The sequence below is a fragment of the Hypanus sabinus genome, chromosome 25 (assembly GCF_030144855.1).
Source record: "Hypanus sabinus isolate sHypSab1 chromosome 25, sHypSab1.hap1, whole genome shotgun sequence".
NCBI lineage: Eukaryota > Metazoa > Chordata > Chondrichthyes > Myliobatiformes > Dasyatidae > Hypanus > Hypanus sabinus.
Window position 1 is genome coordinate 42,009,692 of NC_082730.1, and position 27,388 is coordinate 42,037,079.

Consider the following 27,388-nt stretch of genomic DNA (forward strand, 5'->3'; position numbering starts at 1 on the left):
AACTTTGTGATTCCAGGGATACCAAGGGAAAATAAATTTGCAAAGCAGTAGTTTGCTGGAGAACTATATTTTCTCCTGCACTGCACTCCTCAGTGACTCATGCCGTGTTTGCTTTATAGCAGTTACTTCAGAGCCAGATAGCTGTCTGTTTAATCCCCACAACTGCCTATTATTCTAAACTGCCTGCTGATGATTGAAAGAACTTGAGCTGATCAATAAGGTAGATTGCTTTGGGATTAGTGAGCCAGAGGATGAAATTATCCTTCTCAGATGCAAAACAAAAACCCAGCAGACTGAGCACAGGATGATCACAGCCACGGGCACTTCAGTAGCTCAATGTCCACAGATATTGTGTTTTAAAAAATCAGTATTGGAAGGAACTAAGGATGGAATGCATTGTGAATAAGATTCAATATATTGAAACCACTCATATTAATGCCTGTAAAATCAGTAAGCACATGAACTGGTCAGTTGTGAAGCGATTAAGTACATAGATCTGTTGCACAGTAGAACAGAGCAAGGGCAAAGCTGGCTCTCTAAGTAGTCCCAGACACCTGTCCTTTCCTCATAGTTCTCCAAGTTCCTCCCTTACAGACATTCTGTACACCTAGTTTAAAATGCATCTGGACAGCTACTTTGATAGGAAAGGTATGAGGAATCTGGGTCTAAGGTAGGCAAATGAGATTAGCATGGATCAGCGTCGCAGTTGGCATTGGAAAAGGTGGACCAAAAGGTCTATTTCCATGATTCCATTACTATGGTTCCCATTGGGAGCTGCTACTGAATCTCCTTCCATAAATTTCAAAGACAGGAACAAGTTAGCTTCACATAGACCAGTCATCATAAAAACAAAATAGTTTGATATAAAATTAGCACTGTGCACTCATAATTTTCTGAGTTGTATTCTGGTTGCTTGCTACACTCCTATCTCTGTATTCCAAAATTTATTCATCACACACTGTAAAATTCACTTGGTGAAATTTCGTCAATGCTAATTCTGAATTCAAAGCAGATGGCACACAACAGCACATGGTGGAACCTTTCAACCAGCACATGGGCAGCTTCAGTCAATTTGTCATCTGAATTGGCTAAAGTATAAAGGAATGGGAAACATAAGGGTGCATCCAGTCGAGTACACCATCATGTGCCTCAAGGTTTTAAGGACTAATCTTTCTTTATTTCAAATAGATTACTAAGGAATGACAATCTTTTTTTTTTAGATCCTTACGTAAAGATACATCTCCTACAGAACGGAAAACGACTCAAGAAGAAGAAGACCACAGTCAAGAAAAACACACTGAATCCGTACTACAATGAGTCGTTCAGCTTTGAAATTCCATTCGAACAGATACAGGTACAAATACTTAGATTCTTAAACAATGGAGTAAAAGAAAATTACTCTGTCATCAAAACAAAAAAAAAGTGTAATTCATGGGTTAAAGATGCAGTAAAAGCATTGGTCTAATCTTGATAAATTTGTGGAGATGTAGTTACTTTGCATGTTATTTCATCTTGGCTCTGGATGTTAGGATAATTATAAAATATTTATTAATACAGTTCTCTTGTCTATTTGGCTTCAAGTTATTACCCCTTATTAGCAATCAGTCATTGAAAGTTTCTTTTCTTGAGACCAACATCCTTAAAATAACATGTTGATAAGAGGTATAGATCGAGAGGATAGTCAGAAACATTTTTCCCAGGGCGGAAATGGATAATATGAGAGGGCATAACTTTAAGGTGATTAGAGAAAAGCATAGAGGGGACATCAGAGGTAAGTTCTTCTTACAGAGAGTGGTAAGTGCATGCCAGGGGTGGTGATAGAGGCACCTACATTAGGGGCATTTAAGAAGCTCTTAGATAGGTACATGGATGATTGTTAAAAATTGAGTTCGATGTGGGAGGAAAGGATTAGATTGATTTTGAATAGGTTAAAAGGTCAGCACAACATCTTGGGCTGAAGCGCCTGTACTGTGCTGTAATGATCTATGTTCCATGTTCTGAATTAATTGCGAATCTGTGAAAGAATTTGTATTCAAAAAGCATGCACACAGAAGGAATTTTAATTGAGAGTGAAGCCTGGTACATGAAATTGTTCAAAGATCTCCCTCTCCCTCCACTCCATCTCTCCTCTCTATCTCATATAACCACGAAAAAGGCTTGGGGAGTTGTAAGGGAGAGCAAGGGTAATGCCCTCGGAAAACAGGAACGAACTGAGAAGCAGAAATCACTGACAAGCATTTGATTATTATTGTCATATGTACTGAGATACAGTGAGAAGTGTCTTGCATACTGTTCATACAGATCAAATCATTACACAATACATTGAGGCAGAACAATAACAGAATGAACAGTATAATGAAGTATAATGGCTACAGAGATAATTCAGTCCAGGTAAACAATAAAGTGCAAGATCATGACGAGATAATTGCGGGGTCAAGAATCGAATCAGTTGCTGCAGAGATTAGTGGAAGGAAGTGCTGAAGATACGGGGTTGAAGGTCTACATCAATTCCAATGTTGCAATGCCTCGTTGACATATCTTATGATTATCATTAGAAAAGAGGTTGACCACATAGATTACCCAGAAATAGAGAAGCACTTCTTAAATCAGGTTGGTGTGAATTCTGAAGTGTGAGGTAATCCATATCAATATTGTGAGATGTCCATGCCAGTAGAAAGATTTATGTCCACCAGTCCAAAGAAAGTGAGTTCAAGTCTCACAAAAAATGTTTAGTTGATTAGCAAAGCTGATCTTAAAGAAGAGAAACAAATTTGTAAATCATTATTAAACACAACTGATTCACTGAGGTCCATTAGGAAGAAAGTAATACTCCGCCCTGCAGTATGACCTATATGTAAGACCAGTCGCATATCGTTGTACGTAGCTAATTTGATTTCCCTCGAAATTAACTGAGTAGTTAACTTAGTTTAATCAGCATTTTCTCATATAGTTGATGATGGCAATGGATGTCACATGTACTGAGATACAGTGAAAAGCTTGTCCAGTAATGCCCCAATCCCAGGATTGACTTTGACAAGCAAGTTCCACTATGCCAGCAGATGAGCTGAGAAACAATCTGCTCCCAAAGTCTTTGAAAGTTAACATCATGCTACTATCCTCCTCTATTGAAATCAGCAAGGTTGTTATAGCCAGCTCCTACTATCTATTAAATGCTCCCAATGGTGCGCATCTCAAATTGCCTCTGACAACCAAGTCCAGTTCCGAGGCCTTTGTCAGTGTCTTAGCTACTAAACCGGGTGAAATGGTTCCTACTGACAGGAGATGGGGCAAAGGCAGGTTACAGGTGCCTTAAAACCTGTCACTTTGGGCAGGTGGGGCTCGTTAGCTGTGGTTGGTCGGTCAACTAGGAGAAGAAAACTTTTGATCTCAAACCACCTCCAATGCCTTGCAGCAGTACCCACTCATGGGGAAGGCTTCCGGAATAAACCCCAAGGAAATATCTGGAGCTGAAGTCCCTAAGGCAGTCCCATATTGAATTCAATAATGACTGGCAGCTTCTGCGATGCCACTGGTGCCAACCTGTATCAGTCTCTGCCATTCCTTTGGATTCATCAGCTGCATGGGCAACAGCTTTCTCTCCATATCGTGTTACCCCGGCTTGTGACCCTGATCAATGGAGGGCCTACTAGGTATGGGGGAGGTGGGTGGCCAAAAAACAGCTTCAGCCTCAGAGAGCTAACGGCGAGCTAAGCCTCCTTCCCTGACCAGCTAGCTGTCCATGCTGTCAAAATAGTTAGATTTTCATACTTCTTAGAAACATTTTTTTTAAAAACTAGTAAAACTTGATAGACTTAAATGCTGAAAATCAAAAGTTTACGAAGACTTTCCTGAACCCTTTCACACCATTGAGATGACTCCCCAGTTAAACAGAAGCAACAAGACCAGGACTGGAAATCTCATCTTTAGAGGAACTGTGTGAAAAGTGTACTCTCACTGCTTCAATGCTTCGAGTATGAAGCTAATGAATTTCTAGGCCACAGTTTCATTATTACAGCACAAAGATTTTCTGCTGAAGTATGGTCTTCTGATATTCCACATTCTCCTTAACTGATGGAAACTTCAAGTCTGAGTTTGACGTGATTTGACCAGATGTAGTTAGCAAAATGTTAAATCTATTAATTAATTGCTCTCATTAAATCAGGATGTTTGTTGTCATGTAATTTTGCAGCAGATGGTTAAATAAACATTTTAAGCAGGCAGTAGTCCCAGAGATCAGCACTCATATCCACCCACGCAGACCAGCTCTCCAAGCAGGCAATACATTACAGGAATTCTCTTCATTCTGTGAAGGCTCACTGATTTATTCCTTCTCTGGGCCATTTGGTAGCACTTCTAATCCAGGCATTAGAGTGTCTGATGTCCCAATAATTCAGTTGCATTCTCCCGGAATGTAAACAGCTCAGGGAGGCAAACTTGCTGATCACTGCCTGGTGTACATGATTCAAACTCTCACAGCTGAAGAGTAGATTGATTTGGTAAAAAGCAAAGAACTGCAGATGCTAGGGACCTGAAACTGAACAAGAATATAGTAGAAATACTCAGGCATTTGATAAGGTCCCACATAGGAGATTGGTGGGTAAAATCAAAGCTCAGGGCATCGGGGGGAAGACATTGACATGGATAGAAAACTGGTTGGCAGATAGAAAGCAAAGGGTAACGGTGAATGGGTGTTTCTAGTGGGTGCCACAGTGCTCGGTATTGGGACCACAGCTGTTTACGATTTACGTCAACGATATAGATGAAGGCATTGAGAATAACATCAGCAAGTTTGCTGATGATACTAAGCTGGGTGGCAGTGTGACATATGATGAGGATGTTAGGAGAATTCAGGGTGACTTGGATAGGCTGGGTGAATGGGCAGATACTTGGCAGATGACGTTTAATGTGAATAAGTGTGAGGTTATCCACTTTGGGAGTAAGAACAGGAAGGCAGATTATTATCTGAACGGTGTAGAGTTAGGTAAGGGAGAAATACAAAGAGATCTAGGAGTCCTTGTTCATCAGTCACTGAAGGTGAATGAGCAAGTGCAGCAGGCAGTGAAGAAGGCTAATGGAATGTTGGCCTTTATTACAAAGGGAATTGAGTACAAGAGCAAGGAAATCCTCTTGCATTTGTAAAGAACCCTGATGAGACCACACCTGGAGTATTGTGTACAGTTTTGGTCTCCAGGGTTAAGGAAGGACATCCTGGCTGTAGAGGAAGTGCAGCATAGATTCATGAGGTTAATTCCTGGGATGTCTGGACTGTCTTACACAGAGAGGTTAGGGAGACTGGGCTTGTACACGCTGGAATTAAGGAGATTGAGAAGGGATCTGATTGAAACATATAAGATTATTAAGGGATTAGACAAGATAGAGGCAGGAAATACGTTCCAGATGCTGAGAGAGTCCAATACCAGAGGGCATGGTTTGAAAATAAGGGGTAGGTCATTCAGGACAGAGTTAAGGAAAAACTTCTTCTCACAGAGAGTTGTGGGGGTCTGGAATGCACTGCCTCAGAAGGCAGTGGAGGCCAATTCTCTGGATGCTTTCAAGAAGGAGCTAGATAGGTATCTTATGGATTGGGGAATCAAGGGATATGGGACAAGGCAAGAACCGGGTATTGATAGTAGATTATCAGCCATGATCTCAGAATGGTGGTGCAGGCTCGAAGGGCTGAATGGTCTACTTCTGCACCTATTATCTATTGTCTATTCTGGTGGTATCCGTGGAGCAAAAACATGTAAGTTGACGAGATGGTAGAGAAATGGAGAGAACAAGGGGAAAGTCTGTGATAGGATGGGTGTTCACAAGAGAATAAGTGACTAAAGTGATCTGGTCCCAGCTCTGAACGGGTAGTGAACGTTGATTCTTTGTAGCCCTTTTGTTTGAAGGAAATGTAAATAGAACGGGTTGAATGCAAATAGAGCAAGAAAAGAAAATGAATTCTGGAACTCTGAGATGCAACATTCTGCTGATGCAGGAAATCTAGAATAAAACTGGAAAGACTCAGCAAAGCCAGGCAACATCAGAAACGGGAGAAAGGCAGATTTAATGCTGCAAGTTGATGATTTTCGACTGAACTGGTACAAATCCAAAATCCAAACTCTAAATCAAGGGTTCCCATCCTGGGGTCCATGGACCCTTTGATTAGTGGCCGTTGTCCATGACATAAAAAGGGTTGGGACCCCCGACTTAAATGTTACTTATGTTTATACATCACCGATGGGGAGACAGTCACTGAAGATGTATAGCAACCAAGTCCAGGGAACAAAAGGGATAATTATGTATAAACTCCTTGCCCAGTTTATTACAAATCAGTAACATTAAAAATTGCCAAACAGGTGTTTTACAAAAATAGGGGATGCTTCTGCTGTCACGTAGACAACTTGCAGACAGCTCTTGGGTCTCTCCCAGACATATGCCAAATAGTCCTGACAAAGGGACTCGGCCCGAAACACCAACTGTAATCTTTTCCATAGATGCTGCCTGGTCTACTGAATTCCTCCAGCATTTTGCATGTGTTGCTTGGATTTCCAGCATCTGCAGAATTTCTCTTGCTTTTTCACCTGTTCAATGCGCCTCAGCAAGACCAATTGCACTGCATTCAAAGACCTTGCATATCCAGTTGAAAATGCTTCAGTTTTGTTGAGGGAGGCATAGTTAGTTTGTTTTTTTACAGAACTATACTTATAACATATACACACAAAGATACAGACAATCAGTATTTACAAGACAGTAGGTATACTCAAATTGAAATATGGTTACTACTGTCTATAAACAGTCAATAGCACAGGGGAACCACCGCTCACTGAAACCCCCCAAAGTGCCCACTGCGACCACGTGCTCCCTTTCAAAGGATAGCCGGGCACAGACATATCCTCAGAAAAGGGGCAGGCAGTAGGCTGGGGCAGCACCCTGCACCTAGACCCGTGAATGGCCATCTTGACCAGTCCCAGGACCAAGCCCACCAGCAGATCCTCCTCATGCCCAGCCCCTTCCGAACTGGGTGCGGGACTAAAGAGTAACCACAAGCTCAGCAGTAGCACGCTGAGAAGCTCAAAGAGCGGCTGCAGCCTCTCACGTTCCGTAAGCGCTGACTTCTCCCGCCCACAGAATGGACGGCTGGGCGGGGTGTCAGCAACCATGCTCAGGAATCTGTTGTATGGTACTGCCCGATGCCAAACCTTCCACCCAGGTCCCCAATGTATGGGGGAAGCAGCCCTGTGTAAAGGGACTTCCACTGGGGACCTCCTCCGCTGCCGGATGGTAAAGCAGACCGCCAAAGAGAGTGTGTTGGCAAATGAAGGTAAGGAAGTGAAAGGTGCGGAGGAGCAGCTCGTGCAAGAAACAATTTGGAGTGTCACGGAATGGCAGGTTAGGCATCCCTGTGAGGCGGCTCACGTTGTGTGGGACCCTCTCCCGCGTGTTGTCCCGAGGCCTGGGTCCAACGCGCACAACGGTGCAGCCGGAACCCCAGCACAACGCTGCGCCCTCCTGACACCCACCATAATCAGATCAGGACCAGCCCACCACCGCCCCCCCCCCCAGCAGCCAGAGCACCGCTCCCCAACGGCACAGCAGCACTCTGCCCGGATGAAGCCAGACCCCATACCCTCCACCGTTCCCAGTAGACGCGGGGTAGATTCTTCAGAGCCGCTCGGCTGGCGCTGTCAGATAGATTGTTCTAGGGTAGAATGTGATGAAGTCTCACAGTCCCCAGTCAGTGCTCCTATGTAACTCCCCTCCATTTTACAACAAACGTACTTTGTGCATTTCTATTTGTTGAATTATTGCACTATTCTTTTCAACCTTGCCATCTCTAACAATATCTTTGTACCAAAGTCACATTTGGAGACAAATGATGACATTTTCAAAAATTAATCCTAGGAATTATTGACACAATTCCTAGGATATCAATAATCAAGGGGCATATACCCTATTACAATCCAAGGATAGCTCTTCACTTCCTGTGAAGCCAAGTGAGAAAAGAAATCACGTGGGTATGGAATGTAATTAAATTATTGTGAATACTCATGACAGAAGAACTATGCATTGAATTACTTTGCTTTAGACCAGAACATAGTATTCACTTGATTTAAGAGTTCTTGGATTCTTGCAGATGTTATTGTGGTAGAGCCCATGAGAATTCCCTATATAATTCCAATTCCATCTCAAAAATCTTCGCTATCATTTGCGTTGAGCCTTCCATAATAACAGAGTACTTTGAGAATCTTGGGCCAGTGGATTAACAGTGGCTGAGTACCCTGATTCAGGTGGGTCAATGAAAACAGGCATCATCACACAGCCGAACAGGCAAAGTGAATTGGAGGCAGCACACTATCACTTTACAGCGCCAGCGATCACCAATTGGGTTTACAGACCGCCGCCTGTAAGGTGTTATGGACTACTGTCCTCCAGGTGCTCCGGTTTCCTCCCACATTCTCCAAAGACATACGAGTTAGTGGGTTAATTGGTCACTTGGGGTGTAATTGGCCGGCACAGGCTTGTTAGGCCAGAAGGGATTGTTCCCATTCTGGATCTGTAAATTAACATTCATTGGTGCTTAATAAATAAGAAGCCTTTACCCCTCAATCTGCAATAATGCATTTCATCATTCAGTGCATTTAAAATATAAATCTTCTGAAGTGCTTTGTAATTCTAAATTAGAAGAATTGACACATCAAAATCCCGAGTATGAGAAAAGGTATTAAGAAAAAGCTTGGTGAGATGTGAGTTTAAAGGAGGAGGATAAGAAAGTGAATGGTTGGAAAGTATAGACAGGAAACTTCAGAGGTACGGAGCTGGGATGCTGGCATCTTAAGATCTGCCACAGATAGTTTTGTGGGAAACAATCCAGTGGCCTACCCGCAGATGCTAACACACTTTTGGTAACCTCCCATAAACAATGTTACGTACCATCTTCATTAGAATCAATATAATCTTTTAGACACCCTGCAACCACTGATGCCCAATATTAGGTGCCCTGTAAATACTGACAAATCTCAGCTAAATAATGACATCATCGTGTATTCTCACTGTAAAGATTGACTCACTAAAATTGGACTCCTTTAAATACCTTTGTAAACATCAATGCTTTCCCAGAATCATCTAACTTTCGATCTTACAGAAAACATTCCTTAACGTTAAATAATCACAAAAATAATGTCCTAATAAGAGAGAAAAAAAGTTGATGACAGAGTCATCAACAAATGAAGCGCTTGCAAATCCTTGGGGACTTTTGTGGATGTAGATGCAGCTTGTGGCCCTCAACACTTAATCTCTAGCCTACTTGCATTTTAAAGTATCTCCCATATTCCAAAGACATACAGGTTAGGGTTAGAGTTGTGACCATGTGAAGTTGGTGCAAAAAAGCATGCCATATTTACAGGCTGCCCTCTGCACATCCTTAGATCCTGTTGGTCATTGACGCAAATAACGCATTTCACTGTACGTGTCGGTCTTTCGATGTACATGTGACAAATAAAGCTAATCTCTTTTTATCTATCTTTGGTTTTGTCTGTATATTGTGGGCTCACTTTATTGGTTCACTTCTCAGTCAGAGGAAAGAGATACATGCTAATTGTTGACAACATGAACTTAAACTTTTTCTGAGGTTCTTCTGATATTTTCTCACAGCATTAAATCTTGAAGATCATTCCTTTCAAATTTTTTTGCATCTGTAATAAGGTATTTGCACTTCTCTGTTTAGTAATGGATCTGGACTCCCTGCAAGCATTCGGTGAGGTTGAGGGGGTAATGTTTGTGTTAAGTATGTGGAGTCACGGGTACAGGTCTCAACATAAAAATATCAGATTTTCAATACTCAGGTGGTCAATTCCATAAGCACCAACTGATGTACTTTCTGATTCACATAGCCAAAAGCTTGTATCAATCTAGTGCAGTGATCAGCACAATGTTATTACAGCTCAGGGTGTGGAGTTCTGAGTTAATTTCCAAAGCCATCTGTAAGGAGTTTGCATGTGGGTGACCATGACCGTGACCATGTGGGTTTCCCCTGGGTGCTCTGGTTTATTCCCACAGGCCAAAGATGTACCAGTTAGTAGGTCATTGCTAATTGTCCTGTGACTAGGCTAGTGTTGAACAGATGATTGCTGGGCAACGCTGCAAAGACCTGCCCGTGCTGTGCCTCTAAACAAATAAATAAGGGAAATTAAACACTTTGTTACGTTTGTTGTTATTTGATGTGAGACCTGGACAAGAGTCACTCTGACTGCTTCAGGTGAGGGAGATGGAGTGGGGATTAGAAACTGGTAATTAGTGATTTTTATTACTGTAACCCAAAGTTTTGCTCCAAATGCATTCAACTATTAGCCAAAGAGAGGGCAAATAATAGAGCAAAATTAGTGGGAACTTAGAAGATTGGGAAGCATTTATAAACCTAGACAACTAAAAAAGTCATTAAGAAGGTAAAGACGGAATTCAAAAGCAAGCTGGCCAATAATATTAAAGATGATACCAAAAAATTCTTCAGATACATAAATTATAAAAGAAATTGGACTGCAAGAAAATGATTTTGGAGAGGTAGTAATGGGGAACAAGGACGAACTGAACAAGTATCTTACATTAGTCTTCACTGTGGAAGGCACTATCAATATGATGCAAGTTCCAGGTGTCAGGAACATGAAGTGTGTGAAGTTACCATTACCAGAGAGAAGGTTCTTAGAAAACTGAAAGCTCTAAAAGTAGATAGCCACCTGGACCAGATGGGATACACTCAAGGGTTCTGAAAGAGGTGTCTGAAGAGATCATGGAGGAATTAGTAATGACCTTTCAAGAATCACCAGATTTTGGAATGGTTCCAGAAGACTGGAAAATTTCAAATATCATTCCATTCTTCAAGAAGGGAGGGAGGCAGAAGAAAGGAAACTATAGTCCAGTTAGTTTGACTTCAGTAGTCAGGAAGACATTGGAGTCAATTATGAAGGATAAGATCTCAGGGTATTTAGAAGCGCATGATAAAATAGGTCATAGTCAGCATGGTTCCCTCAGGAGAAGTGCTTACCTGACAAATCTTTTGGAATTCTTTTAAGAAATAAGAAGCAGGATAGACAAAGGAGAAGCAGTTGATGTTGTGTTCTTGGATTTTCAGAAGGCCTTTGACAAGGTGCCACACATGAGACTGCTTAACAAGCTATGAGACCATGGTATTACAAGAAAGATTCTGGCATGTATAAAGCAGTGGCTGATTGGCAGGAGGCAAAGAATGGGAATAAAGGGAGCCTTTTCTGGTTGGCTGCCAGTGACTAGTGGTGTTCCACAGAAGTCGGTTTTGGGACCGACTATTTTTATGTTATTTGTCAATGATTTGGATAATGGAATTGATAGCTTTATGCAAAGTTTGGGATGATACAAAGATAGCTGGAGTACAGGTCATTTTGAGGAAGTAGATAGACAACAGCCGGATAAACAGGTTAAGAGAATGGGCAAAGAAATGGCAGATGGAATACATTGTCAGAAAATGTACGGTCATGCAGTTTAGTAGAAGTAATCAAAGTGTTGACTATTTTCTAAACAGAAAATACAAAAAAAACTGAGGTGCAAAGGGGTTTGGGGGTCCTTGTGCAGGATTCCCTAAAGATTAATTTGCAGGTTGAGACTGTGATGAGGAAGGCAAATGCAATGTTAGCATTCATTTCAAAAGGATTAGAATATAAAAGTAAGGATGTAATTTTGAGACTTTATAAAGCACAGGTGAGGCCTCACTTGGAGAATTGTGAACAGTTTTGGGCCCCTTATCTTACAAAGGATGTGCTGAAACTGGAGAGGGTCAAAGGATGGTGACAAAAATGATTCCAGGATTGATAGGCTTGACATATGAAGAGTGTTTGATAGCTCTGGGCCTAAATTCACTAATTTTCAGAACGAGGGTGGCCTCATTGAAACCTATTGAATGGTGAAAGGCCTGGATAGAGTGGATGTGGAGAGGATGTTACCTATGATGAAAGAGTCTAAGACCAGAGGACACAGCCTCAGAATAGAGGGGCATTGTTTTAGAGTAGAGATAAGGAGGAACTTCTTTAGCCAGAGAGTAGTGAATCTGTGGAATTATTTGCCACAGGCAGCTGTGGTGGCCAAATCTTTATGTATATTTAAGGCAGAACTTGATAGATTCTTGATTGGTCAGGGCATGAAGGGATATGGAGAAAAGGCAGAAAATTGGGGCTGAGAGGAAAATTGGATCAGACATGATGAAATGGCAGAGAAGACTCGTTGGGCCATGTGGCCTAATTCTGCTCCTATATCTGATGGTCTTTTGGTCTTGTCTGTCTAACTGATAAATAGATGTTTAATCACATTGAAATCAGAACTAAATTTATTTCCGTTTGTGCGCATGATGTCAGGCTGATCCAAGTATGACAAAGTGATTCAGGAATATATCAATACTCATGTTTTTCTTCTGCCAAATTCATAAATGATAAATATAAATCTTATTGCAAGTGACACCATACATTCTAAAGTGCAGTTGACATATATTACATAATTATCGAAATTCTACACCAAAGCCATTCAAGATTCACACATACAAACGTCCAACCAGGCTTGGCGCTCATTACACCGTAACGATTGGTTTTCGTTTTTTAGAGATACAGCATGTAACAGGCTCTTCTAGTCCAACAAGCCCATGCCACCCAAATACATCCATGTGACTAATTAACCTACTAACCTGTACGTCTTCAGAAAGTGGGAGAAACCAGAGTACCCAAGGGAAACCCATGCAGTCATAAGGAGAATGTACAAACTCCTTACAAACAGCAGCAGGAATTGAACCCAGGTCACTGGCGATGTAATAGTGTTACCCCAACCATTGCACAACCTTGCCACCCCTTTTGTGGCTTATCTTAACATATAGACAATAGACAATAGGTGCAGAAGTAGACCATTCGGTCCTTCGAGCCTGCACCGCCATTTTGAGATCGTGGCTGATCATCTACTTTCAATACCCGGTTCCTGCCTTGTCCCCATATCCTTTGATTCCCCTATCCATAAGATACCTATCTAGCGCCTTCTTGAAAACATCCAGAGAATTGGCCTCTACTGCCTTCCGAGGCAGTGCATTCCAGACCCCCACAACTCTCTGGGAGAAGAAGTTTTTCCTTAACTCTGTCCTAAATGACCTACCCCTTATTCTCAAACCATGCCCTCTGGTACTGGACTCTCCCAGCATCTGGAACATATTTCCTGCCTCTATCTTGTCCAATCCCTTAATAATCTTATATGTTGCAATCAGATCCCCTCGCAATCTTCTTAATTCCAGCATATACAAGCCCTGTCTCCCTAACCCCTCTGCGTAAGACAGTCCAGACATCCCAGGAATTAACCTTGTGAATCTATGCTGCACTTCCTCTACAGCCAGGATGTCCTTCCTTAAGCCTAGAGACCAAAACTGTACAAAATACTCCAGGTGTGGTCTCACCAGGGCCCTGTACAAATGCAAGAGGAGTTCCTTGCTCTTGTACTCAATTCCCTTTGTAATAAAGGCCAACATTCCATTAGCCTTTTTCACTGCCTGCTGCACTTGCTCATTCACCTTCAGTGACTGATGAACAAGGACTCCTAGATCTCTTTGTATTTCTCCCTTACCTAACTCTACACCATTCAGATAATAATCTGCCTTCCTGTTCTTACTCCCAAAGTGGATAACCTCACACTTATTCACATTAAACGTCATCTGCCAAGTATCTGCCCACTCACCCAGCCTATCCAAGTCACCCTGAATTCTCCTAACATCCTCATCATGTCATACTGCCACCCAGCTTAGTATCATCAGCAAACTTGCTGATGTTATTCTCAATGCCTTCATCTAAATCGTTGACGTAAGTCGTAAACAGCTGTGGTCCCAATACCAAGCCCTGAGGGCACCCCACTAGTCACCACCTGCCATTCCGAGAAACATCCATTCATCGCTACCCTTTGCTTTCTATCTGCCAACCAGTTTTCTATCCATGTCAATGTCTTCCCCCCAATGCCATGAGCTTTGATTTTACCCACCAATCTCCTATATGCGCCAACAAATTTAATATCAAAGATCATCAGGCCAAGTTTTAAGCATGACCAATGTCAGGTCTGTGAAGAGAAACTCTCTGTTCCAAAGTTTATCATGGCAGGGGATTACTGGATTGAAAAAGTGAACAATCATTGGAATCTCTAGGTCATTATTGTGCAAAATGGAGAAAGTGAATCGAGAATGGTATTGAGAACCATTCATTGGGATTACATAGCCTAGAGTAAGTGAAAAGGAGAGCCTCACCCCCCAAAGCACTCACTGTCTAATCTGCAGCAATGTCTGTTGTTCCTGCAATGGCTTCATCACATTCCTCAGATCCCGTAGACCTAAAATGGCAGCAACACTTTCTCTACATTTTTTTACACTGGACTCAAATAGTGAATTGTTTGTAAAATAATGTGTGTAAATGTAGAGAAATAACATACATTGACAGCATTTCAGAATTGTTTTGTGTCTTCCCTGACCCATTTTTTTCCTTTCTTATGCCACTTAAAGTTCCCCCTCTTGCACATTACCCAATTTGACATCTAACGTTTCTGGACTTTCAACCCAATGTGGTATTTTGTCATTCTGCTCTTCACCTTCCTCCTCTCCAAATCTTCATTGCCCCCACCTACTTTAAACCCATCACGCTCACAAACCATTTGCAGATGTGATGAAAGATCATCAAACTGAATCTTTGCTACATCCTCCACAGATACTGCCTGGCCTGCTGAACATTTCCTCACTTCAATTAATTCATCCTTTTTCTGTTTTTATATTCATATTTGACTTAAAGAAAATAATGGAAGGTAAACAGGTTTGAGACAATTACTGAAAATGGATTTTGCAAGTTATCCTTCAGATGTACTCTAATTGCACTCTTCTTTAGACCAGTGATCGGTTTTAATATAAGCCCTTCCTGTCAACAACATTTATTCATGAACTCCTAAGTAACGTTATTCACAGAAGTCACATATAGACTATGCACTATTGTCATCACTGCTTTCCAAATCAGAAAATAATTTTAAAATACTAGCTAGCCACAGGAAAAATGTTGGCTTGTGCATGGTAGTACGTTGTTAGCTTTAGAGGGCTCTCACGTACAATATAAGGTTGGCAGTAGGTACAGATCAATGTGAGTTTAAGTAAAACATGTCCACACAGAAGATAGCGGAAAGCAATTCACGCAGCAGGAGCAGCTAGATGCAGTTAATAATTAATTATTTTGTGGTCTCTGAAGCATTGATACTGTCCATGTGTCAGGATAGTAAGAGGTCCACAGTTTGCCCTACGGAACTAGTCCACGATCTGTTTCACTTAAACAACATGTTATCCATCTGTGACAACTAACTGTGTTGGATATGCTTGACTGGGCATATAGAAAATAATATTAGAAATATAAATGAGCTGCCTGCCTTGTTACAGTTAGATATGTGGAAAATCTCTTTATAAAATCCCCAAAATATATTTCTGAATTTCAAGGCAGGAACATCCAGCTGTTGCAGGCTCATTATACTGTGAGGTGGATTATTCATTACTTAATGTTCCAGGACTCCCTGCGTGACTGATGTCCTTATGAACACTAGTGTTTCAGAGGTTGCAATATAGACGAGTACAAATTAAATATTCTTACATACTGATCCAATGCCACGGTGTGAGTGGGACAAAATATCATGGTCAACTTTTACAAAGGAAATCATTATTACACATTTAATTGGATGTCACTTGATTTCTAACCTCAATTCTCACGGCAAACATTTGGATGGCAGCGTGATCTGGGACACAGATTTAAAATGTGTAAGAGAGATTGTGCAGAGATTATGTTTTATTCAGAGGAGGTCTATGATCAAGAATTTACTCTCTGCAGGAACATTGAAACAGAATCAGTCGGTTCTTTCAAAAGGGGAAGTGTGTAGTTCTGTAATAGAGAATAACTTTCGAGCTTTTGGGAGGATGTGCCTGGTGCAGTTGATCTTCTAGGAGCCAGCATGTTATCAATGAGCCAAGTATTCTTATTCTGCTTCCCAACAAGTCAAGACTATATAATGAAAGGAGTAACAAACCTGTAATTATGCCATACTTTTCATATTTGTCTGCAGTGTAGTATTCCATTTTCCTTTCTGTTTTTGTCAAAATGATAGCTTGGACCTTGCCTGTGAATGCTGGCAAACACCTAGCCTTTGTTTGCTTAAATGGAGAGCATGCACTGCCAAACCTGGAATCCCTAGACATACTCACAGATTAGACATGATGCAAAATCCATAACCCCAAGTGAGTTCATACAGGATTTTACTGCTTTGCATAAGTAAAGAAAAGAGGGTGTAAAGTTCTTGTTTTTTAACAATAATTTGTGTTTGATTATTATAATATTTCAAGAAAGGAAATTTAAATTAATTTAATAAATAATAAAGAGTGAGAGAAAAGGATTGGAAATTTGTTAAAAAGCAGAAAACAAAGATGGTTTGAGAGGTGTTTTAATGTGCTTGAGATCTATTTTAATGCAAGAGGCATCATGAACAAAACAGATGAGCTTTGAGCCTGGATCAGTGCTTGAAGCTATGATGTGGCCATTACAGAAACTTGGATGGCTCAGGGGCAGGATTGATTACTTTGAGTGCCAGGCTTAAGATGTTTCAGAAAGGACAGGGAGGGAGGCAAAAGAGGTGGGGTCGTGGCACTGTTGATCAGAGATAGTGTCATAGCTGCAGAAAAGGGGGAAGACATGGAGGGATTGTCTACTAAGTCTCTTTGGATGGAAGTTAGAAACAGGAAGGGGTCAATAAGGGGTGTTTTTTATAGACCACCCAATAGTAACAAGGACATCGAGGAGCAGATAGGGAGACAGATTCTGGAAGGGTGTAATAATAACAGGGTTGTAGTGATGGGAGATTTTAATTTCCCAAATATTGATCGGCGTCTCCCTAGAGCAAGGGGTTTAGATGGGGTGGAGTTTGTTAGGTGTGCTCAGGAAGGTTTCTTGACACAATATGTAGATAAGCCTACAAGAGGAGAGGCTGTACTTGATTTGATATTAGGAATTGAACCTGGTCAGGTGTCAGGTCTCTCAGTGGGAGAGCATTTTGGAGATAGTGATCACAGTTCTATCTCCTGTACCATAACATTGGAGAGAGATACGAACAGATAAGTTAGGAAAGCGTTTAATTGGAGTAAGGGGGAAAATGAAGCTATCAGGCAGGAACTTGCAAGCACAAATTGGGAACAGATGTTCTCAGGGAAATGTACAGTAGAAATATAACAAATCCCCCTACAAATGTTCAGGGGATATTTACGTGGAGTTGTGCATAAGTATGTTCCAATAAGACATGCCGTGTCGTGACAAAATCATTGGGAATTTTAACATGAAGGTGGATTGGGAAAACTACATAGGTCAGTACCAGACTTCAAGAGAAAGAATTTGTAGAATGTCTAAGGGATGGCTTTTTAGAACAACAAGCTTGTTGTTCAGCCCACTAGATTGGGTGTTGTACAATGATCCAGGGGTGATAAGAGAGCTTAAGATTAAGGAACCCTTAGGGAGCAGTGATCACAAAATGATAGAGTTCACATTGAAATTTGTGAGAGAAAAAATTAAATCCGATGTTTCGGTATTTCAGTGGAAAAAAGGAAATTACAATAGCATGAGAGGGGAACCGGCCAAAGTTGACTGGAAAAGGACATTTGCAGGAAGGACAGCAGAGCAGCAATGGCTGGAGTTTCTGTGAAAAACGAGGGAAGTGCAAGACAAATATATTCCAAATAAGAAGAAATTTTCAAAGGGAAGAAGGACTCTACCGTGGCTGACAAGTGAAGTCCAAGCCAAAGTAAAAGCAAAAGAGAGGGCAAACAAGGAAGCCAGAGCTACTGGGAAGATGGAGGATTGGGGAGATTTTAAAATCTTGCAGAAGGAAACTAAGAAGGTCATTCGGAAGGAAAAGATTAATTGTGAGAGGAAGCTGGTGACTAATATCAAAGAAGATACTAAAAGCTTTTTTAAGTATATAAAAGGTAAAAGAGAGTCGAGGGTTGATATAGGACCAGTACAAAATGATGCTGGAGATATTGTAATGAGAGATTCAGAGATGGTAGAGGGTCTGAATACGTATTTTGCATCAGTCTAATCTAGTGGTCACCTACCTTTTTAAGCTCAAGATCCCCTACCTCGTCCCTAGTGAAAGGCGAGGTCGACCCCAGATCAATTAGTTACATGCATGTGCACTGAGGCAGAAAAGACCAGAAGTAAAACCCCACAACCCGGAAGTAATGCATAAACACCAAGGGTACCCACCATTTATTACACAGCGGACCGGTTTAATATTGACAATGTTCTTGCGGACCGGCCGATGGGGAGGGGGGTGTTAAACACGTCAGGAATACAGCGATACTCAAAGCAGGTTCCTTATGTCCGGTCTATTCCGCAATTTAGTTTTCACGGCTCTCGGCACTTAGCTGCTGTCCCGCTTGCTCACATTGTTTTCTCTGCCGAGAAATCTCAGTGGGTTCATCTTTAAGTGCAGGGTGCTTGGACTCAAGGTCCTGAAGCAGTTTTGAGAGCTTCATTGCCTCATTGACAGCCTCCGGGCCTGAACTCCAGCCTCTGCCCGCCCGTCACCAGACACCCTGGCCAGGTGCAGCTGGTCGTGGGTGGGGTGAGAGGACAAGGTCAGGGCCGGAGGTCCCTGTACCGGAGCCACAGCGGTCGCAATCTGGAGAGAGCAACCGAGTGAGGAGAGTGACAGGCCTGCGCCCGCCTCCCTTGTAGGATCTATTGGTCGACAAAAGTTTGTTTCAGTAGATTGCAGCGAGGTAGCTGCTCTGCTACTTACGAAACCTTGAGCCTGAATTAGGTCGTCTGCGAATATTTTAGCACCGGGTTCCCCACAAACATTCGATGTGCTAACAGGTTCAGAGGCCATCTGTCCACGCTCCAGGCCAGTAATGAATGCACTTCCCACCGGCCGCACTCCGGGCCAGTAGCATCGGCGGTTCTCGCCAGCCACGTGAGGGTATCACTGCATTTAGGCGACTGATGACCTTGCGTGCGTTCAAGTTCAACAGTGGGCATGACAGGGAATGAGGAAAGGTGCAACTGACTCGTATCGTTTCCTCGCTTTGGTTGGGGACCCTTTATTCCAACTCTCCGTTTTCTGCCGATGAGCCAATGCTCCACATACACTAGTAACTTCCCTGTATTTCCATGGGCTCTTATCTTGCTAAGCAGCCTCATGTGCAGGGGAGCTATGCGCATGTGCACTGGGCAGAAAGAATGGAACAAAAACCCCACAACCCGGGAACAATCTCTCAACAGTATTTGTGTATTTATTTTTCATTTTTTTCGGGATCTACTGGGAAAGTCTCAAAGATCGACCAGTCGATCGCGATTGACGGGTTGGCGACCACTAGTCTAACAGCGGAAGACGTCTGCAGTATACCAGACATTCAAGAGTATTAGGGAAGTGAAGTGTGTGCAGAGAAATTTACGACTGAGAAGGTGCTCAGGATGATCTGAGGGTGGATAAATCTCCTGGACTTGATGGAATGCACCCTCAGGTTCTGAAGGAAGTAGCTAGAGAGATTGCAGAGGCATTAACAATGATCCTTCAAGAATATATAGATCCTGGCATTGTACCAGATGACTGGAAAATTGCAAATGTTACTCCATTAGTTAAGAAGGGTGGGAGGCAGCAGAAAGGAAACTACAGACCTGTTAGCCTGACATCAGTAGTTGGAAAGTTGTTGAAATCGATTGTTAGGGATGAGATTATGGAGTACCTGGAGGCACATGACAAGATAGGCCAAAGCCAGCATGGTTTCCTGAAAGGAAAATCCTACCAGACAAACTTACTGCAATTCTTTGAGGAAATTACAAGCAGGGTAGACAAAGGAGGTTCAGTAGACATGGTGTTCTTGGATATTCAGAAGGCCTTTGACAAGGTGACGCACATGAGGCTGCTTAGCAAGATAAGAGCCCATGGAAATACAGGGAAGTTACTAGTGTATGTGGAGCATTGGCTCATCGGCAGAAAACGGAGAGTTGGAATAAAGGGTCCTATTCGAGCTGGCTGCCGGTTACCAGTGGAGTTCCACATGGGTCGGTGATGGGACCGCTGCTTTTTACGATGTATGTCAGTGAATTAGACTGTGGTATTAATGAATTTGTGGCTAAATTTGACAATGGTACAAAGATAGGTGGAGAAGCGGGTAGTGTTGAGGAAACAAAGAGCCTGCAGAGAGACTTAGATAGTTTAGGCGAATGGGCAAAGAAGTGGCAAATGAAATACAATGTTGGAAAGTATATGGTCATGCACTTTGGTGGAAAAAATAAATCAGCAGACTATTATTTAGATGGGGAGAGAATTCAAAATTCAGAGATGCAAAGAGACTTGGGAGTCCTTGTGCAGGATACCCTAAAAGTTAACCTTCAGGTTGAGTCAGTTGTGAAGAGGATGAATGCAATGTTGGCATTCATTTCTAGAGGTGTAGAATATAAGAACAAGGATGTGATGTTGAGGCTCTATAAGGCATTTGTGAGACCATACTTGGAGTATTGTGTGCAGTTTTGGGCTCCTTATTCTAGAAAGGATATACTGACATTGGAGAGGGTTCAGAGAAGATTCACAAGAATGATTCCAGGAATGAAAGGGTTACTGTATGAAGAACATCCAGCTGCTCTTGGGCTGTATTCCCTGGAGTTCAGTAGAATGAGGGGGATCTCATAGAAATATTCCAAATGTTAAAGGGCCTGAACAGATTAGAGATGGCAAAGTTATTTCCCATTCTAGGATAAGAGGACACGACTTCATAATTGAAGGACATCCATTTAGAACAGAGATGCAGAGAAATTACTTTAGTCAGAGGGTGGTAAATCTGTGGAATTTGTTGCCACGAGCAGCTGTGGAGGCTAAGTTATTGAGTGTATTTAAGGCAGATAGATAGGTTCTTGTAGCCAGGGCAGCAAAGAGTATGAGGTGAAAGCAAGGGAATGGGGACGACTGGAAAAATTGGAAGGACATGAATGAATGGCAGAGCAGACTCGATGGGCCAAATGGCCCACTGCTGCTTCTGTATCTTATGCCTTATGGAAAGAATGGTAGGGTACAGGAACTGTGGTGTACAAAGGCTGTTGAAAATCTAGTCAAGAAGAAAAGCTTATGAAAGGTTCAAAAAACTAGGTAATGATAAAGATCTAGAAGATTATAGGGCTAGCAGGAAGGAGCTTAAGAACAAATTTAGGAGAGGCAGAAGGACCCATGAGAAGGCCATGAGCAAGATTAAAGAAAGCCCCAAGATATTCTACAAGTATGTGAAGAGCAAGAGGATAAGACATGAGGGAATAGGACCAATCAAGTGTGACAGTGGAAAAGTGTGTATGGAACCGGAGGAGACAGCGAAGGTAGTTAATGAGTACTTTGCTTCAGAATTCACTACGGAAAAAGATTTTGGCAATTGTAGGGATGACTTACAGTGGATTAAAAAGCTTGAGCATATAGACATTAAGAAAGAGGATGTGCTGGAGCTTTTGGAAAACATCAAGTTGGATAAGTCTCCGGGACTGGATGAGATGTACCCCAGCTACTTTGGGAGGTGAGGGAGGAGATTGCTGAGCCCCCAGTAATGATCTTTGAATCATCAATGGGTATGGGAGAGGTTCCAAAGGATTGGAGAGTTGTGGACGTTGTTCTCTTATTCAAGAAACAGAGTAGGGAAAGCCCAGGAAATTATAGACCAGTGAGTCTTACCTCAGTGAATGGTAAGTTGATGGAGAAGATTCTGAGAGGCAGGATTTATGAACATTTGAGAGGCTTAATATGATTAGAAATAGTTAGCATGGCTTTGTCAAAGGCCTGATTGAATTTTTTGAGGATGTGACTAATCATGTTGATGAAGACAGAGCAGTAGATGTAATGCACATGGATTTCAGCAAGGCATTTGATAAGGGACCCCATGCAAGGCTTACTGAGAAATTAAGGAGGCATAGGATCCAAGGGGATATTGCTTTGTGGATCAAGAATTGGCTTGCCCACAGAATGCAGAGAGTGATTGTAGATGGATCATATTCTGCATGGAGGTCGGTGACCAGTGGTGTGCCTCAGGGATCTGTTCTGGGACGCATTCTCTTTGTGATTTTTATAAATAACCTGGATGAGGAAGTGGAGGTATGGGTTGCTAAATTTGCTGATGACACAAAGGTTAGGGGTGTTGTGGATAGTGTGGAGGGCTGTCAGAGGTTACAGTCGGACATAAATAGGATGCAAAACTGGGCTGAGAAGTGGCAGATGGAGTTCAAGCCAGATAAGTGTGAGGTGATTCATTTTGGTAGGTCAAATATGATGACAGAATATAGTATTAACAGTAAGACTCTTGGCAGTATGGAGGATCAGAGGGATCTTGAGGTCCGAGTCCATAGGACACTCAAAGCTGCTGCACAGGTTGACTCTGTGGTTAAGAAGGCATACAGTGCATTGGACTTCATCAACCGTGGGATTGAGTTTAAGAGCCAGGAGGTAATGTTGCAGCTACAAAGGACCCTGGTCAGACCCCACTTGGAGTACTGTGCTCAGTTCTGGTCGCCTCACTACAGGAAGGATGTGGAAACTAGACAAAGATGATTTACAAGTATGTTGCCTGAATTGGGGAGCATGCCTTATGAGAATAGGTTGAAAGAACTTGGCCTTTTCTCTTTGGAGTGTCAGAGGATGAGAAGTGACCTGATAGAGGTGTATAAACTGATGAGAAGTATTGATTGTGTGAATAGTCAAAGGCTTTTTTCCAGGGCTGAAATGGCTAGCACAAGAGGGCACGGCTTTAAGGTGCTTGGAAGTAGGTACAGAGGAGATGCCAGGGGTAACTTTTTTATGCAGAGTGTGGTGAGTGAGTGGAATAAGCTGCCAGCGACAGTGGTAGAGGCAGTTACAATAGGGTCTTTTAAGGGACTCCTGGATAGATACATGGAGCTTAGAAAAATAGAGGGCTATGGGTAACCCCAGGTAATTTCTAAAGTAAGTACGTGTTCGGCACAGCATTGTGGGCCGAAGATCCTGTATTGTGCTGTAGGTTTTCTATGTTTCTAAGAAGAAAGGCTCAGTAGAAATCAATAACTAGTTGGGTCTCACATTGCTGATTTGGTTGAAGAGACCCAGGGTGCCGCTATCAGAATCATTGATAACAGAAAGATGGCTTAGCAAGTTATAAGGAAGATGGAACTGAAAGAGTAGAGAAAAGAATATAAAGAAAGTTGGCCAACGGGGTATAAGTAAGGTTATCCACTTTGGAAGAAAGAATAAAAATGCAAATTATTATTTAGGTAGAGACAGATGCAGAAGGGTATATGGTTCTGGAACATGAAACAGGAAGGGTTTGATGCATGTATAAATTGTCATTAGGAAGTCTAACGTTAGCCTTAATCGGAAATATAAAAACTGGGAGTTCTGATACAACTTCGCAGGGTGCTGATGAGGCAACGCATCTTGTACCACATGGTTTTGGTCTGCCAATTTAATTGAGGATAAACTAACATTGGAGATAGTGCAGCTAAGGCTCACTTCATTGATTCTTGGGAACAAAGGGGGTGACATATGAATGATGATTGAAAAGGTTGGGCCTCATTGCTGTTTAGAAAAATAAGTATTGACCTTATGAAATATTTAAAATTCTGAAGAGAACTGACACAGTTAATACTGAGAGGATGATTTACAACAGAAAACAGGGAAAGCAGACTCAGATTAAGGTATAAGCATTTCAATTGGTGATGAGGAGCAATGTCATCTCCAATAGAATCACGATTGCTCAAACTTCTTTGCCCAAGAAAACAGTGGAGACATGTATGTTCAATGTATTCATGGAGGAGACCAGCAGATATTTGATTTGAAAAGTAGTCAAGATGTGTGGGATTAGAGCAGGTGAGTGTGTTGAGGTCAAGGCTATAATTGTATTGATTGGTGATACAGGCTTAGAGGCCATTTGTCCTTACTGCTTTTGATTCTTAATGCTTTAAATATTGCTTTATATCAATAATGTTCCAAATAATTATTTTTAAGTCAATTAATATTTTTTCATTATTTGGTTACAAATAATTATTATATTATTAAATTATTATAGTTTACAAATTTCTTCGAATGTCAAAGACTTTGAATTACATTTAAGAACCTTTTTAATGCCATGCTGAGGCTTTACTTTACTTTACTTACTTTATTGTCACCAAACAATTGATGCTAGAGCATACAATCATCATAGTGACATTTGTTTCTGTGCTTCGCGCTCCCTGAAGTACAAATCAAAGTAAATATAATAGAAATTTAAATTATAAATCATAATTAGAAAATAGAAAAGAGAAAGTAAGGTAGTGCAAGTCAGGTCCGGATATTTGGAAGGTACGGCCCTGATCTGGGTCAGGATCTGTTTAGCAGTGTTATCACAGTTGGAAAGAAGCTGTTCCCAAATCTGGCCGTATGAATCTTCATGCTCCTGAACCTTCTCCCGGAGGGAAGTAGGACGAAAAGTGTGTTGGCTGGGTGGGTCTTATCCTTGATTATCCTGGCAGCACTGCTCCGACAGCGTGTGGTGTAAAGTGAGTCCGAGGATGGAAAATTGGTTTATGTGATGTGCTGGGCTATGTTCACTATCTTCTGCAGCTTCTTCTGGTCTTGGACAGGACAACTTCCATACCAGGTTGTGATGCACCCTAGAAGAATGCTTTCTACAATACATCTATAAAAATTAGTGAGGGTTTTAGGCGACAGGCCAAACTTCTTCAGCTTTCTCAGGAAGTAAAGACATTGGTGAGGTCTCACTTGGAATATTGTGAGCAGGTGTGGGCACCTTGTATGAGAAAGGATGTGCTGACACTGGAGAGGGTTCAGAAGTGGTTCGCAAGAATAATTCCAGGTATGAATGGCTTATCATATGAGGAACAATTGATGGCTCCAGGCCTGTACTCACTGGAACTTAGAAGGATGAGGGGAGATCTCCTTGAAACCTATCAAATGTTGAAAGACAATAGACAATAGGTGCAGAAGTAGACCATTCAGCCCTTCAAGCCTGCACCGCCATTTTGAGATCATGGCTGATCATCTACTATCAAAACCCGGTTCCTGCCTTGTCCCCATATCCCTTGATTCCCCAATCCATAAGATACCTATCTAGTTCCTTCCTGAAAGCATCCAGAAAATTGGCCTCCACTGCCTTCCGAGGCAGTGCATTCCAGACCCCCACAACTCTCTGGGAGAAGAAGTTTTTCCTTAACTCTGTCCTAAATGACCCACCCCTTATTCTCAAACCATGCCCTCTGGTACTGGACTCTCCCAGCATCTGGAACATATTTCCTGCCTCTATCTTGTCCAATCCCTTAATAATCTTATATGTTGCAATCAGATCCTCTCTCAATCTCCTTAATTCCAGCGTGTACAAGCCCAGACTCTCTAACCTCTCTGTGTAAGACAGTCCAGACATCCCAGGAATTAACCTTGTGAATCTACGCTGCACTTCCTCTACAGCCAGGATGTCCTTCCTTAACCCTGGAGACCAAAACTGTACACAATACTCCAGGTGTGGGCTCACCAGGGTCCTGTACAAATGCAAGAGGATTTCCTTGCTCTTGTACTCACTTCCCTTTGTAATAAAGGCCAACATTCCATTAGCCTTCTTCACTGCCTGCTGCACTTGCTCATTCACCTTCAGTGACTGATGAGCAAGGACTCCTAGATCTCTTTGTATTTCTCCCTTACCTAACTTTACACCATTCAGATAATAATCTGCCTTCCTGTTCTTACTCCCAAAGTGTATAACCTCACTGGTTAGTGAAGACAGATCTAAAGTACTTATTAAATTCTTCTGCCATTTCTCTGTTTCCCATAACAATTTCACCCAATTCATTCTGCAAGGGCCCAACATTGTTCTTAACTATCTTTTTTCTCTTCACATACCTAAAAAAGCTTTTGCTATCCTCCTTTATATTCCTGGCTAGCCTGCGTCCATACCTCATTTTTTCTCCCCATATTGCCTTTTTAGTTAAGTTCTGTTGTTCCTTAAAAACTTCCCAATCATATCTGTCCTCCCACTCACCTTAGCTCTGTCATACTTCCTTTTTTTTTAATGCTATGCAATCTCTGACTTCCTTTGTCAACCACTGTGGCCCCTTTCCCCCCTTTGAATCCTTCCTTCTCCGGGGGATGATCTGATTTTGCACCTTGTGCATTATTCCCAAGAATACCTGCCATTGCAGTTCCACTGTCTTTTCTGCTGGGATATCCGTCCAGTCAACTTTGGCCAGCTCCTCCCTCATGGCTCCATAGTTTCCCCTGTTCAACTGCAACACTGACACCTCCGAGCTGCCCTTATCCTTCTCAAATTGCAGATAAAACCTTATCATATTATGATCACTACCTCCTAATGGCTCCTTTACTTCAAGATCGCTTATCAAATCCTGTTTATTACATAACACTAAATCCAGAATAGCCTTGTCCCTGGTCGGCTGTCGTACAAGCTGTTCCAAGAATGCATCCCGTAGGCACTCTACAAACTCCCTATCCTGTGGTCCAGCACCAACCTGATTCTCCCAGTTCACCTGCATGTTGAAATCCCCCATAACTACTGTGACATTACCTTTGCCACATGCCAATGTTAACTCCCTATTCAACTTGCACCCAATACCCATGCTACTGTTTGGTGGCCTGTAGACAACACCCTTTAGGGTCCTTTTGCCCTCACTGTTCCTCAGTTCTATCCACACAGACTCCACTTCTCCTGATCCTATGACCCCCTTGCAAATGACTGAATCTCATTCCTCACCAACAGGGCCACCCCACCCCCTCTGCCCACATTTCTGTCCCTGCGATAGCATGTATACCCTTGTACGTTCATCTCCCAGGTCTGATCTCCCTGCAGCCACGTCTCCGTTATCCCAACAACATCATAGTTACCCATTCACACCTGAGCTTCAAGCTCATCCGCCTTATTTCTGACACCGTGCATTCAGATATAGAATTTTTAGCCCACTTCTCCTCTCTCTGTTATAATCTCTGCCTATTGTGCTTAACCCAGCTCCCCGAACTCCCATCGGACTATACGCCCGTAGAATTTTGTTGTCCTTCCTAAATTTACTTATTCTTTCTGCACATTTAACTCCATGTTCCATCAGACCATCCCTCTGTACATGTGTCCTCCTTATCACTTACCTCTCCTTTCTCTACTACACACTTAATATTCCGGAACTGTGTAGTCCCCACCTGTCCTTTATTCTTCATCTCGCTATCCTCTCTCTCATTCTGGATCCCCGCCCCCTGCAAATTTAGTTTAAACCCCCCCAAGAAGCACTAGCAAACTTCCCTGCAAGAATGTTAGTACCACTCCAGTTCAGGTGTAAACCGTCCCTTCGGAACAGAT

General features: G+C 42.2%; 1 protein-coding gene across 2 annotated transcripts in view; it reads left to right on the forward strand.

Annotated features, from left to right (window-relative positions):
- Window positions 1-27,388, forward strand: part of LOC132381301 (synaptotagmin-B) — a 113,936-nt gene that overhangs the window by 80,330 nt on the left and 6,218 nt on the right. For both annotated transcript variants that reach the window (XM_059950681.1, XM_059950680.1), the window contains exon 8: window positions 1,221-1,354. In XM_059950681.1, the coding sequence (XP_059806664.1) occupies window positions 1,221-1,354 (134 nt within the window). The remainder of the gene's footprint in view (window positions 1-1,220; window positions 1,355-27,388) is intronic.